At 44.0% G+C, this 18,239-nt stretch overlaps 4 protein-coding genes across 8 annotated transcripts; 1 reads left to right on the top strand and 3 right to left on the bottom strand.

Moving 5' to 3' along the window:
- Positions 1–5,642: 5,642 nt before the first annotated feature.
- Positions 5,643–7,227, bottom strand: LOC6541788 (WD repeat-containing protein 74). Its single transcript, XM_001970747.3, has 3 exons — positions 6,987–7,227; positions 5,881–6,931; positions 5,643–5,817 (listed from the first exon to the last, which is right to left on the bottom strand). Exons 1-3 carry the CDS (start codon positions 7,072–7,074, stop codon positions 5,697–5,699), a joined length of 1,260 nt encoding a protein of 419 aa, XP_001970783.1. The 5' UTR covers positions 7,075–7,227; the 3' UTR covers positions 5,643–5,696.
- Positions 7,228–7,841: 614 nt separating this feature from the next.
- LOC6543038 (mitochondrial mRNA pseudouridine synthase Trub2) lies at positions 7,842–9,542 on the top strand. Its single transcript, XM_001970746.3, has 3 exons — positions 7,842–8,074; positions 8,130–8,342; positions 8,394–9,542. Exons 1-3 carry the CDS (start codon positions 7,945–7,947, stop codon positions 9,002–9,004), a joined length of 954 nt encoding a protein of 317 aa, XP_001970782.1. The 5' UTR covers positions 7,842–7,944; the 3' UTR covers positions 9,005–9,542.
- Positions 9,543–10,364: 822 nt separating this feature from the next.
- LOC6541445 (SET domain-containing protein SmydA-8) lies at positions 10,365–12,546 on the bottom strand. The gene is made up of 2 exons (XM_001970745.3): positions 12,028–12,546; positions 10,365–11,975 (listed from the first exon to the last, which is right to left on the bottom strand). Exons 1-2 carry the CDS (start codon positions 12,360–12,362, stop codon positions 10,649–10,651), a joined length of 1,662 nt encoding a protein of 553 aa, XP_001970781.1. The 5' UTR covers positions 12,363–12,546; the 3' UTR covers positions 10,365–10,648.
- Positions 12,547–12,619: 73 nt separating this feature from the next.
- Positions 12,620–17,499, bottom strand: LOC6541642 (serrate RNA effector molecule homolog). 5 transcript variants are annotated; one of them, XM_001970744.3, is made up of 8 exons: positions 17,376–17,499; positions 16,914–17,061; positions 16,675–16,859; positions 16,339–16,615; positions 15,769–15,835; positions 13,728–15,712; positions 13,553–13,657; positions 12,620–13,222 (listed from the first exon to the last, which is right to left on the bottom strand). In XM_001970744.3, the coding sequence occupies exons 2-8, from the start codon at positions 17,054–17,056 to the stop codon at positions 13,141–13,143; spliced, it is 2,844 nt and encodes a 947-aa protein (XP_001970780.1). In that variant the 5' UTR covers positions 17,057–17,061; positions 17,376–17,499; the 3' UTR covers positions 12,620–13,140. The 5 variants fall into 5 exon arrangements, with proteins under 5 accessions (XP_001970780.1, XP_015014672.1, XP_015014670.1 ...); XM_015159186.2 differs by having other exon boundaries at positions 12,620–12,835; XM_015159184.2 differs by having other exon boundaries at positions 12,620–12,835; positions 16,675–16,847.
- Between the last annotated feature and the right edge of the window lie 740 nt (positions 17,500–18,239).

Here is an 18,239-nt window from a genome sequence, read left to right as displayed (position 1 = left end):
AACCCAAAGCCTACCGATGAGTTGGATTTAACACTGATATTAAAAATGTAAATTGAAATCAAAAATAAATCAGCTCTATGTATTGAAGATTTATCTCGCAGACGTATCTTTGTTCATTGCCCTGTGCGAAACTAAAAAATTGCGTGCATTTTGTAAACTTGGCGAGGATGATAGATCCAATTTGTTAAATCGTAACCGCAACGCCCCCAAAAAGCGTATAGCAACCTTAACTGGTTTCGTTATTCCAATTTATTTAGGAACTCCGCCACACCACCCTTATCATGGCCAAATCGCCAAATTGCTTTGAAGTTTTGGCCCAGTGAAACAACTACAACTACAAGTGCACAAGCTCCCTTGGCGCCATCCAATCCCACCCATCGTTCGCACTAGCAAAGCAATTTGTTTATTTGGACAAAGGAAATCGGCAGGACGAGCCCAGAAAAGACAATAAATACAATCTGGCCCCAAGCACACGCAAAATTTCATTATGGCATGCCAATCAGGAGGTCACAGGCCACAGCCACCGGAGTTGCTGTATGTAAATTGGCCAAACACGGCATGTATTATCAGAGGACATCCCGTCCTCGCAATCGCAGGCTGCCCCTACAAATGTCGAGTCCATAGTTATTGACATCCAATAAGTGGGACCTCAAAATGCTCTGCCCAAAACAAAGGCTGCTGTCCATCCGCTGGCCAAGCAGCCGATTGACCCATCGCCCCCTCTAAATCACAGCTGAAGGGACCGGGTCGGAAAATTCCGACCCTGGACCGACGTCGCAAAATTTCTGAGCTGCGGCAGGAGCAAGCATTTGCAAATGGGCGGGGGTCAAGGGGCATTAGATTTATGCCAACGTAACTGAGTTCACCACAGCCTGCTGCCGTCAAAGGTAAATGCGAATACCCGGGTATAGCCGCAAATGCGGCGTTGATTCGCAGTCAACTAGGCTCCGATTTGGAGCGGCAATGGCGATGTCCATCGCACAATTAGCTAATTTCACTCTACCCACGTCCAGTGGTCTGTCCTTTTGGGTTGAGCAGGACTCACCGCTGGTTACGGTCGGCTGAGTTGAAAGTTTACGTCCATCGAAGGACATGGAGCCATTGAGTTAGTGGCCATTGAGTTGGACAAGCGCATATATGTACCAATAATAGAGCTTACTACGGAATAGGTATAAAAATGTGGATATGTATCTTTATGTCTTTAAAAATTCACATATTCATGCCCGTGGGTTCGTCCTGCGAAAGGTGTCGATAGACCCGCCTACAAGTGGCTCTAAGTGATCTATTGCATCTATTGTAGCATCAATGGCGAACTAATAACTAACAATTAGTTGACTCTCCACCTTCTTGAATCTTATCCCTTATGCGTTCACGCATTCATAAGTCCTCATTACCAAAGGCACGCCTAAGTACAATTGCTTTTCCTGTTGCGGCTTCCCTTTCATGATGGACCAACACGCAGGCTGATTTTCCGGTTTTCGGAGGACCAACGGTGACGTCCTTAAACTTAAGTGCTGCTGGCAATGCAAATGCCTGTAAATGGTTATTCTTGGGTCGTGGGCCCAGGAAAGTGTGCTGATAAGAACCCTCTACAAGCAAAATAACAGCAGCGCACACAGCAAAAAGGATCTACTTTTTAGTACCCTTGAATACAAGCATAACAATAGTGGTTATACGATTAAATGAGGCCTAGAATATCACAACACATATTTGAAGTATGAATTTGTTAGGGCATTTCCGCTTCGGCTCGAATTTCGTGGTACGTGACCTTGTTAATTGCAGAATCCTGCAGAAGAAAAAGGAAAAGAACGAAGTCGCAGCAGATGTGCTAGAAAAGGGCAAGACTGAACTTTCGTCATGTGCGTTTATGGTCGACATGCGACACATGTTTTGATTGCCAGTAAATTCCTATTTGGCCAGCAAGTTATCTCCGACCTCAGTTGCTTTATGGTCTGCACTTTCTTGGGATTGAATAAATGGCCCAAACTGGCGTTTAAGCCATCAAATTATCCAGCATAAAGCTTTAACAGTTCGCCATTTCCCAAGCCACTTGCCAATATATCATCGCGATTATATAATGAATTTTAAATGAACCAGACGCCCTTTTTTCGGCTGTCTCCACTTTCAAGTTTATTGAATTTCGCTCGCAAGTATCTAATTTCGTTTGTTCGCATTCGCATTCGCATTGCCATTAAATTAAAATCAATTGAAATAGGTTGCCGCGGGGAAGCGGGGAAAAGGGAAATGGAATAAGTTATGAGGCCAGAATTAAATCGTAAGGAACGCATGAGTTCGGGAGGAGAAAGGACAATATACTCGTAAGGAGCATTAAGTGTAGCGCCAACATTCGTAGTTCAACACTCGAAGATCTGATCGCTGAGCTAAGCAAACTAATTACGTAAATAATTAATTATCATTAGTATACATGCAGTCTGTAACTCTTTGTTTACCCTCAGCAGCCAGAGAATGTGTAAAGCATCAGCGTCGTAAATATAATCAAATCAGAACTTTTCATGCGCAAGGTATCGCGCACTTTTTGGGACGCGAAGTGGGACTCATATAATAGGCTTATGCCTCGCGAAAGCCGCTTAAGTGCACACGCACTTTATTTAATGACAGTTTTACTGAAAGAACAACAATTGCGAAGCAACATTTAAATCAGGTGGGCAAGGATTTCGAATGCTATCCCTAGAAATGTACCTTTCCCATGGATTTGACTCTTGGCGGTGTCATAATCATAGATCATCACAGATGATTACAGTATTCATGCATTTTCCATGAACGAAAGATTGTATTAAATTTTATGAAGGAGCGAATTACCATAAACAAAATGAAAGTCCTTGAAAGAACGCCTTAGCGAAACAATGCCCTCGTCACCTGTCTTGTGCGTCATCGAAAATCAAATGAAAAGTAATTAGTCAAGACGTTTTCGTGTTCGGCATTAATGGGATTTACTTAAAATGACCGCCACGCTGATTTCAGGCATCTCAAGCAATTTTCGGGCAAAAAATCTCAAAAGCAAAGAAGGTCGAGTAAGAGGCTTTCTTTTTTATATCACCTAAAAGCTACATACTTCAATATTTCGCAACCCTTTTAGCTTTCCCATAAACTTTCCGAAAGGCAGTCGAACCTGCGCTTGTTGTTTTAGCCGCTTCACATCACCATAGAGCCATTAAAAGTCAATTGGGCCAGAAATGCAAAGAGCCAGGCAGTTTAGAGTCGTCGAGTATGTGCCAGTCGCACAACTTTCTGGCCTCTCGGCAAATAACGCAAATAACCAAGGTCTGCCCACGTGCAGGCACTGGAGCCCACATATTTTGGCCCGGCAACATTCCGCTAAATTGACTTCAAACTTGCAAAGTTGGCCCCCATCCCAAAATATTTGGTATTGGCACGGATCCATTCATGTAAGGGGTGTGCTCTCAGATTGCCGCTACCCGTATCCCGGGGTAACCAATAGTCTGCAGCCGGGCAGTTTAAAGCATTATTCGGTTTCCACATCCAACATCGATTGAGTGCGAGCTCTTGGCGCTCAAGGAGCATTGTTGGAAGACCGCGGCTTCAAATCTGGACGGCGCACAATGCACTTAATTTCCGACATCTCGGACTGTCCCAACTTGGCGCACTCCTTTGTTGCTGGCCCTGGCCAAGGATACACATCGGGGGCTGCCCCGAGCCCGAGGCGGTGAATTACTTGCTTTCTTTATGGTTATGGCCACTTCTTATTGTGTTCCAATCGCAAAAAGGCTCGTTGCGGCGTTTGCCCACCATTCAATGAGTATGCAAATAACGCGCAGTTCGTTTTTATGGCCGGGGACAGCTGACACTCCAGGCAAGGTGATCCAAAAGACGTGTCCAAGTGCTGTCCAAATGAGCAAACATCCATCTTTGGATCGGTAGATTCGATGGTTTCGGGGTTGACTTACCATTAGGCGGATGGTTCCTCGGGCACAAGGGCGTCGTTAGCATAATGATGAGTAAACTTACAGGCGATTGGGAAATAATTAGGAGCTCATTTATGTGACACCAAATCTGGTCCTCCAAGTTTTAGCCCTATTTATAAGCTATTTGCAAATTGCAACATTATCACGAGCGCAGAAGTTTGCGCTCGCATTAAAAATTCCGACAAACATTGTCAAGCAATGTCCAACTTTTGGGGCTGTCAAAGCTCACTCGCCAAAATTGTGACGATGGTAACCAGAGCGTGGAGCCAACTTTCAGAGCCAAATTATTTTTCGGCAAACAAAAGTTTCCCGGCGCGTATCTGGAACAGCAGAAACGACGGAAAAACTAAAAGGTGCCCACTAACCAATGATGGAGGTGGAAGGTGGGCAACGCAACGATGAAATTAAAATTTAATCTAAAAGATTGTGGAATTCTGGTATTTTTAGTCGCCCCATCGCTTTTCGTCGGGCAGGTTTTTTCACTAACATCCAGGCTGCCATCGGCACGCGTCGCTGAGCCAGTTTCCCTAAAAGATGGCAAAGATGATACTAAGACCAAATTCGGCATTACCATTCCGGAGTGCGTGTGCATGGTGTGAAGGCCGGGGTGGAAAATGGGAGTTGCCTTATCATCCGGCCGCCTTTATGGCTGCCTCAAACCGCTTCGAAGTTGGCTGGCTGGTATCTAAGTATTAACCTGCTCGACTTTTAGTTCGAAAAAGAAATTAAAAGTTTCTAGCTGGTCTTGCTGTAGTTCAAATGAAATTGTAATACTGGGTGCTCAAAGCTCATGCTTTAATTTAGGTAAGGAGTTAACATTCCAAATTTATAGATCTGCACCCGGCTCGCGACTTCAACTCCGATCCAAAGTCTTTCCGATGCGAGACAATACCCTGGCGTTTTTAATTCGGGCACAAGCAAAACAGAATGATTGTCGAGTTCCTCGAGGAATTTCAACATTCTTTGGCATATCAATAGAAACTGCCAAGACATACTTTAAAATCAAAAACCAAACTATTTTTGGGCGTAGTGGGCGTAGAATAGTGAATTGTCTTCATGCTTAAGACTAATAATTAATTCGTTATGCAAAATTTTAATTCCAGTTCATGAGATAGATATATAGCAAAATTTTGAAACCATATCTCATTGTAAGGGTAAAAATAGGTTTCTCTAAAATTATATGAAGCCAGTTCAAATCATGAGTGGATTAAATCTAAGTGCTGTCAAAATAATGTTTGTTTCAAACATATCATGAACATCCTTTACTCTTCTAGTAACTGATATATACTCTTACTATAAACCCAACAAATGCTAAACCACGACTGCTTTACATAAACAAAAGACATCGTCTCTTGAAACAACGTTACTCCTACATTATTGTCCCCCAATGCTTTATTTAAGAAACATGGTTTTAGGAATGGAACAATAACAACACCTCTTTACCTTAGACAGCAGAAGCAGTGATGTTTTTACAGACCACCACTTAATTGAAACGGTGACAGGAAAACCACATTCTATTTATATGATAGTCTCTGCTGTGGGTTTTGTGTGCTTAAAACACCATAATCGCCGTCGACGTTTGTTGCGTGCTCATTAAAATTATTATTTATTTTAAGTATTTGTGATACCTACGCACCTCATGTTCAGTGCTTGCCTAGGATGGCATGTTCGCAAGTTCATTAATTAGGTAGCTCCGAATCTCTAAACATACTATTTTTTCTTTATTTTCTTATTAAGTAATTAAATGTCGTTCTAACTATTTACAACTTTCTTCTTTTTGTTTTTTAGAGACTGTCCCAAAGACCTTCTTTTCAGGTTAGCCTTTGAATGCTTAATAACAGACGTCTCTTCCTCGGACTCATTATCGCTGTCCCTGTTGGCCAAAAAAGGAGATTTCAGCGTATTATTCAATCAATGAATATGAAGTTAAACTTACCCCACAGTAGGCATCTGATCAAACATGTCCTCGTATTCATTGTCAACAGATGTTGTGTTGGCGCTCTTATTTTCACTGACGTTTCTATCCATTTGAAGTTCAGCGGCCTCCACAGTTTCTTCTAAAGCCACTGAATCGCTTTCGAACTGTCGGATAAGAATCTTAGTGGCCTTTGATTTGACGTAGCATTGGTAGAGCAGCACTGTGGTCTCGCAGTCATGGATACGAACGTATCGGTCTAGGCTTGCAGAGCTCAGGAAGCGGCCGGAGGTGTCTAAGTGAAGGTCACTTATCCCCCCTGTGAATCCCTTGTACGTATGCACATGTGTTTTCATGCGTCGAGTGTCAAAGGCTTTTAAAGCACCCATTGTGGTGCCCGTGTAAATAAAGTTTCCTTTTGCCACTAGAGTCGTAAAGCTCATACCGTGCTCCTCGCTGGCAAAGCACGCAACAGGTCTACGCTGCTTGCGCGTGTCATATATGCGAACATAGCCGGTTCGCGAGCAAGTGGCCAGCACACTTGGCCCATCCACAAAGCCGATATCGCTGTCCCAAACCGGAACCTCCAGTTGCAGATAGTCGTTGGGCAAATTTTTTGATGTGAAAATCTGTTTTCCGTCGGAATTCAGATCGTAGACCTTTAGATTGTTTTGACGCTCTTTTCCACCAGTGGCTACAATGCTCCTGACTTGCGCGCATTGGCGCAGGTGGTCCATTTGGTCACCCGTGGTGATAACCACGGGCTCGGACTCGTCGCTCGCCTCAAGCTCCAGGCTCTGTATCTGTCCGTTGCCGAAGCCGGCAATGAGCTTGTCATTGTATCGGGCCAAACCAACGACTGGTGCGGCGTTGAAGGATACCGTCTTCTTAGAATGGCCCTTCTCTGTGAAGGAGTGAATCTCCACGGCGTCCTTGGCGCGGCCTAGAAGGATATCCGTCTGATCGTCGTTGCCGAAAGCCAGAGATGTGATGCGGGAATCCTTATCCAAGGCGCTCAGATCACTCAGGTTGATTTGACCATAAGGGGTCTTGTCGGAAGCAGGCACCAGGTCTAAAAAGTTCAAGTAATTATTGCAAGAAGTTCGCTAAAGAATACGCGGACTTACGTTTAAAGGAGCCCGTGTGTGTGCCCACATACAGTTCGTGCTTGGCCGTGTAGTTTACATGTTTGATATTTGCAGTAGTCCACTTCATCTCAATACGCTGTTTCTCCCAGTACTTGCGTTTAAAATGTTAATTGATAAGCGGCTATACAAATTCCTGTGGTCAAAACAAATCCTACACGTGCAATAGAGATGTAAAAGACATATGCTAAACTCGATGTTATCGTTGATATCGATGTTTAATGGGCATCGATGTTTTTCTTAACATTTAGGGTATTTAAAACCTTTCAATTATAAAATACATTTTCGTTGAAAACCACTTCTCTTGTGAGAATGGAGAGATAAATGATCATTAGACTTAATTCGATAAGTACATATTTAAAGTGCGGATTTGTTGTAAGGTTATTTAAAATGCAAGGAAATAGAATGCAAACCACAGTGAGGTGATAAATCCAAATATTATAAAAATGTAAAATATTAGGATTATCGAATTTTATGCATTTTCTATTCAGTTGGAAAGCATATTTTTGTATTCAACATGGATTTATGAGCTGACTTTTCTAAGGCGTGTGGTTCCTTTGTGTTTTGTGTGCTTAATCCTTCTTGGGCCGTGATAAAAAAAAAACCTTAATAATATTGAAATACAGAAATTACTTGGAAATAATCTTCTGCTAAATTATTTTAATTTTTAGATTGTTTACTTGTTGTAAGACAATCAGCTAGTTTGCATGAATGGGTCTATCACAAAACTGTGAATGCAAGACGAAGCTGTGGGAATTCTTTCTCAACGAAACTTAAATAAAATATATTTTTTTAATGTTTTTATAAATAAAATTTCATGTACCTGTATCCACCCTACTCAGCACTGAGCAGCTCATGTGCCCAGCTGTTTGTGGGTATTTACCAACACTGCCAAGTCAATTTAAAAACATATAGTGCACATACGTAACTTGAAGTAGAAATGGCTCTCACTAAAGTTTATGATGCTGCCACAGTGTTTAAGCACATGAGTGGCATTCTAAATGTTTACAAGCCAGCCGGTATGAAGGTAACGCACGTGCGCAATGCTATTCTGAGCAACATTTGCAAGGGTAAGCCGAACGCCATCGAACGAGAAAATTGAAATTAAGGTTAGATCTGCAACAGGACTCAACGAAATGGAGCAGAGGAAACCACGCCAGTTGCGAGAGAACAGAACCCTTTTGGGCACCGGCACCGCAGCTGATCACGTACTACATAACATAGGAGAGCAGACGGATCTATCGGACCACCTTCTGTCCACCGGACCGCGTTACCTCCCGCGCGATTTAAGCTGCGCCACAGTGTCCAGCCTGGGCGATCACACGAGTGGAGTGCTGCGTGAGTCAAGTAAAATATTTTAGATCCAGAACTAAAAACATACTTTTGTAGTCTTTGGGATCAACAGGGGAACAGGCCAGTCCAGTTCTATTCGGAAAAATCGACCAGTGAGGGTCTACCACCTAATCGGGCAACTAGGCAGCGCAACCGAAAATCACCTACCAGACTCACGGGTCACAATGCGCTCCAACCACCGACACGTGTCTGCTGACAGGATCAGCAGTCTGGCCGCCTCCATGCAGGCATCCCACCAGCGTAAGATGTTTGAGCTCTGCGGTGTCGATTTGCAGACCCAGGAGGCCTACGAACTGGCCTGTAGAGGTCTCCTACGCCCAGCGGATGACAGTCAGCCCGTTGTCTACGGCATAAAGCTGATTCACTTCGAGCGTCCGCACTTCACGCTGGAACTGCACGCTATCAACGAGACGCAGGAGTACTTGGCTACGCTAGTGCACGACATGGCTTTGGACCTCCGAACCGTGGCGCACTGCTGCCAACTACGCTGCGTGCGCCATGCCCACTTTGATGTGACGGATAGTCTGCTCAGACACGCCTGGCACTTGCCAGGAATTATCAAGAACCTCCGCCAGCAACGTGACATCCTGAAGGCGCACCCACAGCTTCTGCGACAGCAGCGAGTCGAACTGCAAGCTACAGAGTAATTTTGGAAATCATTGTAGTTAATTGAATATAAATTGTAAATAAATGTAGGCAGATAATGGAAAGATATAGTATTCAATTTTTTATAAAAAAGGCAATCATGTCAAAATTTCTGGACGGACGTTGCAGATTTATCATGATTTCATGCTTCTTCCTACACGAGCACTTGATAAGAATAATCAGAGTAGTGGTTAAATTACAGTTTAAAATTTGTATTTGAATTTTTGTAAAACAATAACGTAAAAAGTTAGTTTAAAACTTTGTCAATCGTTTTAAGTATGTAATATTTCTATATCCCAAATATATCGATATATCCCATAACTTCTTAGAAACGATCGCAAAAATCTTAAATTCCACTGACTTTTTAGGATTAATAGTAAAAGATAGAGAGAATGCTATTACTTATGACCTCGACGCTGATTCAAAATTATATGCTCAAAAGGGTCAGTTGTTGTTCTGAATGTTCTGAAAACCGACTGTTTTCGGTGCTTAATTGCATTAAAACGAGATATATCAAAACTTTGTGAAATTCAATGTATCGCCATTGAAGTTTGTAATTTAAAAAGAAATCTCTAAAATTGTAAAATAGGCTATATTGTATATATAAAATAAAATTGCCTTTTCAACGGAAACTTGTCTTCCTGCTAATCTAGCAGGTTTTTCCAAAAGTATTGGACCTAAATTTTTATAAACTATCCGACAAATATTTATACCCGCTACTCGTAGAGTAACAGGAGAACAAACAGGCAAAAGGAAGCGTTTCCGACCACATAAAGTATGCATATTCTTGATCAGGATGAATAGCCGAGTCGAACTGGCCATGTCCATCTCGATCTCACGAACTACAGAAGCTAGAATGTTGGGATTAAGCATGCAGCTTCCAGAGACATAGACGTAGCGCAAGTATGTTGCCATGCCTACAAAGCGCACAGAACTTCCACGCCCACATTTTTTAAAAATATGATATTTTTTATTTTTTGATATATCTTTCAAATTTCTATGTTTGTCAAAAAAAACTTTTTGCCACGTCCACTTCAACGCCCACAAACCGCACAAAACTGTCACGCCCACACGTTTAAAAGAAATTGTGATATTTTTTCATTTTTGTATATATTTTGTAAATTTTTATGGATTTGCCTAAAATTTGAAGTTTTTTTAATTTTATTATTTTTCCCCCGAATTTCTACCGATATTCCAAAAAATGGAATTTCTTGTTCGCACTTCCACTAGCTGAGTAACGAGTATATGATAGTCAGGGAACTCGACTATAGCATTCTCTCTTCTTTTATTTTGAAAAGCTTTCTACAACCTCCTTTTGGGATATCCTTTGAACGGTTCATTGAATTTTAAACAAATGCTTATATTTAAATATAATTATTTCAAATTATATGTGGGTGATGTTTCCACCCACCAACCCTAACATCACACATTTTCCAAAATGTTTACTAGTACACTTTCTCCGTTCTCTCTCCTGAAGCATAAATTTTTTCGATTAATGTTTGAGCTCGCTATGATCGGACAACCAGTCAGCTTTTTATTTCTTCGTGTACACATAGTATCCGCCTTCGCGGATGCACTCTCCTGGCGCGTTTCGTCACTATGCGTACTGCTCTCCACAGTGATATCAGTTACAAAATGTTAGAAAATTATTTTTGATCGACGTCGTGATCTTGACTATAGGAAAGAGTTAGAATTAGTTTTTCGCACTCAAATATTTCTTTCTGCAATTTTTCGCTTAGCTTCTTTCCCGCCACCGATTCCTGCTCTTTTTCCAAAACCACATGGGCCTCCCTAAGTCGGGCCTGTGCCAGTCCCAAAAGGGATGCTCCCTCTGCTGGTGCCCTTCGTGCCTGCTCCTCCAGAGCGTGGGCGATCTCGATCAAGATGACCGTCACGTAGATAGCAAGTTTAATGCTGTACGGATCCAGTCGCTGGCATACGTTGTACAGCTCATCGCACAGGCGCAGTTTCCGTTTTAGCTGCGTGTTGCTCAGCACGCCCAATTCCAAGCCAGCCTCGTTACCATACAGTTGGATTAACGTGTGCTTTAGGTTGAACGTGTGAAAATGATTTGGATGCAACATATGGGTCAGACGGGCCAACAGAAGCTCAACCTGATTTGCGGAAGGACATCCGCCCAATAAGCCCTCAACATGCTCGGTCATGTGGGACTGCAGCTCAGACACGTAGGCTCCATCCAGCAGCATTGGGCAAGTGTCGCACTTCCACTGTGTGTTTTCGTCTAGTGGATCCACGGCCAAGTGGGTTCCTCCGCAAGTCTGATTTACATCCCCCAGACATGCCAGCGCACTTATATAGGTGCCATATTCCGTTGGATCGAGACAGCGGCTGCAGCGGCAGCTGAAGTGCTTCGTTAGTCGAAGATGGTGCTGGCGAAGTTGCGTGCCCCATAGGATGTTTGTGTATGTAATCCGTAAGTGGTCGCCCTTTCGCAAGTCACAGCCAGCACGCACAGCAATTTGCTGGGTCTTGTTATCAAACTGAAAGTCGCAGTTGGGCTGACAAGCATGCTCCATCATGCAGGCCTGCCTGAACAGCCCGCTGAGTTCCACGCCAGTCGGCAGTTCGATGACCATAAAGTTGGTTTCGATGATGCCGCATAGCCGATGCAGCATCTCCGGTCCGCAGTCGTGTAGGAGGTTTGGATTAGTTTGCTTCAGTCTACATAGAAACCGCTGTTGAAGGTAACTCACTACCCGCTGCTCTGCTTCCTCGTGCAGTTCGGTGCCCTTACGCTCATCCTCATGCGACTGCATCTCTAACAAGGCCGACCATTTCGTTGGACTCTGCCGCTGCAACAGAAGGCATTTGAGCACCAAGAGAGCATCGCCCCTAAAATAGTCGTTCAATGAGCGGACATCTGCACGAGCTGGCGAACCCGATCTTAGGCTAAGTACGCTGCATTCCAACGACTCGTGCTCGCAGCCCGCGCTGCAGACGGGCCAACGGCATCTGAAAATTGCATTATTGAAGTGGATAGACCATTGTAATTAGTATGTTTCACCTGCGACACTGGTGCTTCCCCAGACGGCATGGATTGCAACAGCCCACGCACGGAACGATAGAGGCCTCCTTATCTGCGTCGGAGAGATACCACTTGGGGCCCACCACTAGTGGCTCCTCAATGAAGACTATTTGGCCGGCTGCAATGTCCTGGGTAACCTTCAGATATCTGCCCAGCTCGGCATCCTGCTCCTCGCTGAATGGCCTGCATCTGCGCTTATGTTGCGGCCAGTGCTGCTTCTGGTGCTCTCGGTCGCAGTATCGCACCATTTTGCACCTAGTGCACGCTTGTGAGGCAGCCACCCCGCAAACAGGACATTCGGTGCTCGAGACCATTTTTTCTCCTGAACACTCCTCCTGCGTCCACTGGCACCAACTGCAACACAATGTTACGTTGGCAAGGGAAATTTTCGTTTTGACGTGCTGATCTCGGAACGTTGGCGTCTGAGGGCTTATTTTTAGCTCGTTTCTCCAAATGCCAGTCTTTCGGATCTAGCCAAGAGAACTTTTATGTGCATCTCCTTAGACATCGTCGTTCTCGATCTCTCTTTGCAAAGTGAAAAACTATTGAACCCATTCAAAACGCTTGAATATGCTTTTTATTCGCACTTTATTTCGCTTTCCTCTGTGGAATACAAAAGTTTATCGTACAAAACAGGCGAAAATTAAGAACTTAATTTGAGTGTTTGCAATTAATTTGATAAAAATTGTTTAGCTTGTGATCTCCACACAGCTAGTTCTAGTACGGTTCTTGCGGCGCGTCCAAGTCCCGGTAGTGTGATCTGGGTCGATAATCAAAACCACCGGGTCTGCAAGCAACGAGAATGAATATAGATATTGGAATTATTCACACAAGACTAAGGAGAGGGCAGAGATACAAAATATTACAGTGTTTTGTTTTAGGCTATGGATTTGCATTTGCATTTATTTCGGGCAAATAAAGGTAGTTCTAGCATTGTACAGGAAAACAGATATCATTAGTCGTATATAAACCATCTTTATATGCAGTAGATACTTTTCCTAGCATTGCTTGAATTGCTTTTAAAACTTGAGCTCGCCAACCGATAAAAGCTGCATCAATATGGCCTGTTTTTATTTGTATTGTGCTAATCAATTAGTCAAACATATCGGAATTGGCAGGCGCATCCAAATCATGGTAACCGATAAGCCGGCGCTGGTGTTCCAAAGGCAATTCTCTGCAAAAAATTTGCGACACAAGAAAGTTGTGACAAATTTCAATTTAGGCCAACAAAAGAGAAAAAGTAAAACAAAAGGGTAAGATAGAGTCGCCTAAATGCTATCAGTGTTCAAGTATGTAGGTCGGAACTGTAATCCGCTGTCGTGGAAAGTGGAATAATTGATAGGTCTAGTGTTCTGCATGTTTCTCTTTAGCACTTCAAGAAAAGATCGTCTTCGATTCTTGGATAAAGGTCGATCAAATAAAATTTAAATAAACTATTTCAAAATGTTGGGGCTGACTGCCGAGAACTGCGCATCTACACTATAGGAGTATATGTGGTACTAACCTGCGAGCGGGGGGGAAGTTACGTCCTCCACGGCCCCCACCCATCATGGGTGGGCCAAAACCGTAGGGCATTGCCGAAAAAGGTGGATACATGGGCGGTCGGTATCTAACATTTTGGGAACGAAATGAAATAATTAAATAGTTTCTTGTACAATGGGAACAAGTGCTCCGCTTACCCTCCACCCCCTCCACGGGCAGATTCCGATTCTGTGCGCTTAGAGGTGCCTGGATGTTCGGGAAGCTGCGGACGCTTAGGATCGCGCAGATAGTTGTTAAAGTATTGCACCTCCTTGCGCACCTCGTCGACCTTTTCCTCGTGCTTGTTGAAGATGTGCTTGCGGATGAACTCGGGGCCCTTAAACTTCTTACCCGACAGGGGGCACAACCATTTGTCCTTCGCTAGCTCCTGAGTGTTCGCTTGCACAAACTTTTCCACCTCGGTTTCGGGGTCCTTGGCGCCAAGATCCTTAATCTCTTCGTCACTCAGTAGAACAGTCTTAGTAAGAAACTGTTGCAACTTGCTTTCGTAGGTCTTGATATACTCTTGCACGTCGTTGTTGGTCACCCGAACAGGAGCTGGGCCGCGGGCATGGATAATGCCGCAGCGGTTTGGCATCTCGTCTTCATATGGATACTCACAATGGTTGTAGTAGTCCACTGAGTGCACTATACGCAAGTAAAGCACAAGGCGGTCAAGAACGGATATAAGTTGCTCGTCACGCTCAATGGGTTCGCCATCAGTGTCCTTGTTTTCGCCTGTAAGGCCGAGAAGCTCTTCTTCCTCGGCTGACGCCTCTTCGATAAGGTAATCAGTGATGTTTTGCAGCACCGGGTTTTTTGAATTGAAGCCATACGTGGAGCCGCTGCCATTTTCAGTGGACTCGTCCGCTCGGGAGGGATGGGAATCATCTGTCGGCACCTCCGCCCATAGTCTGAACCTCTCATCCAGATTCAAAGCGATCTTGGCGCACAGTTTAATGTCTGATCGCACCACTTGTTTGTGGGCAGTTATACCATTGGCTGGACGTACCCGTCGGCTGAGGTCGCGATTGACGATAGCTCCCATTTCACAGTCTCGCAGTCGGTGATTGTTTAGACCCCAGCAAATCTCTTTGATGTTGACATCTCGCATGAAGGTTATCCAACCCCTTCGATACCAACGACGTTCCACCAAGGGGTCTGCAATGGCCACCCTTAAGTACCCGGTAAAACGGTTGCACACGGTCTCTATCTCTGCTCTGGTTATCGAGGGGGCCAAGTTTCGCAGAAAGATGGAGGAGGTCCTATGCAAAGCCCTTGGCTGGCCATTCTTTACTTTGTCTAGATCAATAGTCTCGGTTTCGACAACCTTGATTTCATCAACAGAGGGCTTCTTTTCATCCTCTTCTACTTTGTTGTCATCTCCATTATCCGTTCCCTTGATCGGAGTCGGAGAAATTTCAGGTGACTTCAGCGTATCGTCATTTTCGGCAGTATTACTTTTTGAGTCTAGTTCTTTGGGCTCAACAATTTCCTTTCCTTCGAGCTCTTGCAATTTAGGACTTTCGGGTTCTTGTTTTGCTTTGGTCGCTTCGTGTCTGTCCTTTTCCGCATCGGCTTTTTGTTCGGCCCTAAGGCCATCTTCCACATCATACTTTTCCTTAAGTTTCTCTTCATCTGAGCTAGAACTGGATTCGGATGATGAGCTGTCATCATCGGTACTGTTGCGTTTTCGCTTTTTTGTCTTTTTCTTGTTCAACTGTTTGTCCTCGGGTTTGGAATCAGTACCCTTGGAATCCTCCCCCAACTCTTTTTTTGGCGTCGCATTTTCTGCGTCCTCGTCATCCCAGTTTTCCTCGTCAGAATTAACAGACTTTACAGTTTTCCGTTGTGGCGACACGATCGCTGGCAATGGATCTCCCTCACTTATCTTCTCCTCTTTGGGACTGTTAATAGTTTTCTCCACTGCCTTGGCAGACTCTATCGGCTCCGCCTTGCGTTCACACACTACTGGATCCTTGGGTTTCTCGTCTAAGACCTTAAGATCCTCGTCAGTGCCGCCTTCCAGCTTTATAACGCACGTATCTAATACACGGATCAGAGCATCACCTTGCGAAGAATCCACCTTCACACTTCCTATGGTTCCGTTCTCGAGTAACTCCACGAAAACATCAGTACGCCTCTGCAATAATTTATATTGGTAATGGTTTCTGCGGCAAGTGAAACAAAAAATTAAACCTGAAGAAAGCCCCGCTGTTCATCACTGCGTTTAACACTGTCCTCGGGATGGTATTTGTTTTTGAACCTGCAGTTAAAAAAAAAGGTATGCTATTAGTACTGCAGTAATAAAAAACATTGTTTTAATGTCTTCTCTTTTCCTTTTTCGCCCGGCTGTTGATAGTGGATTCGTTAAATTTTTCACTTGTTTAGATAGGTTGTTTGTTGTTGAATTATCACCCAAAATCTTACCTTGCAAGCTTATCGCTTTCGTTATTTATGGGATTGTTTTATATTTATTTGGGCTTTTGCTCGTCAATCGAATTTAAATAAATCGCGGTTTTGAAATATGAACACACCTCGGCATTGCTCGCCGGGTAATTAATAAATTTTACTCAGTTAATAGCTCTGCTATGGCGCAGAGCCTCTCAGAGAAGTCTCTATCTCACAAACCCAATAAGCTGCAGAGAAAAACTTAATATATAGAAAGTTATGAGTGGCGAACAGAAGAACGGCAAATCATGCAATGGGCCTGCACAAGCAGAGATATCAACAAAACCGTCGTTGATCCACTTTTGGTCAGCTACTAACCATTCCTCATCCTTGTGGGCCACGAAAAACTCGTTTAGCTGCTGGCGCTTGAAGTCTGTTTTATACTCGGTGTACTTCCGCATCACTTCTGAGTCAGAAATGTTCTCGTCCTGGGTGTCGAGGAACTGTTTCAGGTTGAGCATGGCCGGCTGGGTAAGGGTGTCGCCGCCGCCGCCTATGGACTCCCGGACTGGTGGGGCATGGCCGGCGTGGGAGTAGGCCGAGTGCATGGACTGGTAGTGGTCGTTCCAGGCCTGCATCAAGTACGGATCATAGCCTTTATATAAAAAAATTTCTATAAACAGTCTGAATAGCCTGGAGCCTCGTAGAACTTACCCCCGAACCGGGGATTGGGTCGCAAATCTGCGTCGCCCCAGTCAGGGCGCATTCGCTTGGCTGGGGGCAAATCACGGCCGGGTGACCCATAGCGTGGTCTAGCTCCCGGACCACGGTAGTCGCTGTAGTCTGGTCTGTGGCGAGCTCCTCCGCCGCCTGCGGAAGCACCGCCCCTGAAGGGATTGCTGAAACGTCCAGTAATGATGTCATGTAATAGTTGAAGGGTGTTCTTCACTTACCGCTCCGCCCACTCGTCGCGGGCACCGGCAGAGCCGCCCACCGGACGACGGTCATCACGGCGTTCCGTACGGTAACTGTCGCTGCGCTCCCCGCGGAATTTGTCCCGTCGCTTGCGGTCGTACTCATCGTCGGAATCAGCCATTTGGTCTGCAACGAAGGCAAGTAATACTATTGAAAGTGGCTCGTGCTTAACCTCACTTCTGGGCCGGTGAGTGCTTTAAAAATATATAATGACAAAAACTGTTCCAACTGTTTCCAATTTAGGTCGGCAGGCTAGGTATTTCGTTTTTAATTTCTATACAGCAAATCCAGCCGCCATCTTGTCAGTTTGCTTACATCGCTTACGTGTTTTACCGAATGGACAATAAAAAAGGCATTTTTAGATGTCCATAAAAGAGCGTGGAATCCAATAAATGCTCATTTTTTGTTAAATTGTTTGTTTTTTAATCATTAATAATTACCTTTGCCTAACTAAAATAAATTTTACTTAAAACTTCGCGTCTGCCAATCAGTGTGACCGCTTGTGTGCAACGCAAAATACCTTTCAGGAAACACATCAAATTCGTAAAATTATCGATAACTATACCTTCACATTAACCTCTTCACACTGTATAGGGTTGTCCCTCCACTTAATATTGTAGCTCCACCATGATGCAACAGAAGTCCCACCGAAGAAGGGTATCAGGTTAACATACTCAAAAGGTGACAGCTTCAAACGATGTGCTGATTAACACTTAGATGGCTGGTCTGAAACTAGCATTTCATTCAGTAATGGTCTCTTGGACGTTTCAACAGGGGCAATGATCAAAAACATACAAGTAGGCTCTCCAAAAACTGTTTAGTACTATTAGTTTGACTGAAGCTGCATCGCTTCCTCCGTCTATTCTTCTAGCTCTACTCATTAAATTAAACTTATTAATTAAAACAAAAAATTTGATGTAAGAGCATTGGTATATTGTATATTGTTTTTCCCTGTCAAAGGAGGATATTTTTGATAAATATTGTCTTTGGATTTGTAGACTTGATGTGCGCGTACTGAGCTAGAGATGCATATATCGCAAATGCTATGGCTGTAAGCTGTAACCTGTTTCTTTTTCACACGCTCACTCACAGCTTTCCTTTTTTTGGTTTCTCGGTCAACCCCACATCCTGGGTTATCTTTTGAAACTCTTCTTGGATATATTAGTCAACTTTTGCACCCTTGATTTCTGGATTCTTCGATTCTCCACCCCAATCGTCATTAGCCTTGAGGCTTGGCTTCTCGCTAAAGAAGCGAAGAGTTCTCTCCTTGGGAATTACTCTTCGTTTCCTCTTAATCCTTAAAA

Source organism: Drosophila erecta, unplaced genomic scaffold, assembly GCF_003286155.1.
Source record: "Drosophila erecta strain 14021-0224.00,06,07 unplaced genomic scaffold, DereRS2 tig00000055-arrow-pilon, whole genome shotgun sequence".
Classification (NCBI taxonomy): Eukaryota; Metazoa; Arthropoda; class Insecta; order Diptera; family Drosophilidae; genus Drosophila; species Drosophila erecta.
This window is presented reverse-complemented; position numbering and strand designations above follow the sequence as displayed.

What these genes read in the sequence shown, in the direction of transcription:
- LOC6541788 (XM_001970747.3), bottom strand. Translation starts at nt 7,074, where the DNA reads ATGAAGTGGACTACTGCAAATATCAAACATGTAAACTACACGGCCAAG. An exon ending in ACACACGGGCTCCTTTAAAC is followed by an intron (nt 6,932 to 6,986) that starts GTAAGTCCGCGT and finishes TGAACTTTTTAG; the next exon opens with ACCTGGTGCCTGCTTCCGAC. An exon ending in GATCAGATGCCTACTGTGGG is followed by an intron (nt 5,818 to 5,880) that starts GTAAGTTTAACT and finishes TTTGGCCAACAG; the next exon opens with GGACAGCGATAATGAGTCCG.
- LOC6543038 (XM_001970746.3), top strand. Translation starts at nt 7,945, where the DNA reads ATGGCTCTCACTAAAGTTTATGATGCTGCCACAGTGTTTAAGCACATG. An exon ending in TCTGAGCAACATTTGCAAGG is followed by an intron (nt 8,075 to 8,129) that starts GTAAGCCGAACG and finishes GATCTGCAACAG; the next exon opens with GACTCAACGAAATGGAGCAG. An exon ending in TCACACGAGTGGAGTGCTGC is followed by an intron (nt 8,343 to 8,393) that starts GTGAGTCAAGTA and finishes ATACTTTTGTAG; the next exon opens with TCTTTGGGATCAACAGGGGA.
- LOC6541445 (XM_001970745.3), bottom strand. Translation starts at nt 12,362, where the DNA reads ATGGTCTCGAGCACCGAATGTCCTGTTTGCGGGGTGGCTGCCTCACAA. An exon ending in GGGAAGCACCAGTGTCGCAG is followed by an intron (nt 11,976 to 12,027) that starts GTGAAACATACT and finishes TGCAATTTTCAG; the next exon opens with ATGCCGTTGGCCCGTCTGCA.
- LOC6541642 (XM_001970744.3), bottom strand. Translation starts at nt 17,056, where the DNA reads ATGGCTGATTCCGACGATGAGTACGACCGCAAGCGACGGGACAAATTC. An exon ending in GCCCACAAGGATGAGGAATG is followed by an intron (nt 15,836 to 16,338) that starts GTTAGTAGCTGA and finishes TTTTAACTGCAG; the next exon opens with GTTCAAAAACAAATACCATC. An exon ending in AACTTCCCCCCCGCTCGCAG is followed by an intron (nt 13,223 to 13,552) that starts GTTAGTACCACA and finishes AATTTTTTGCAG; the next exon opens with AGAATTGCCTTTGGAACACC.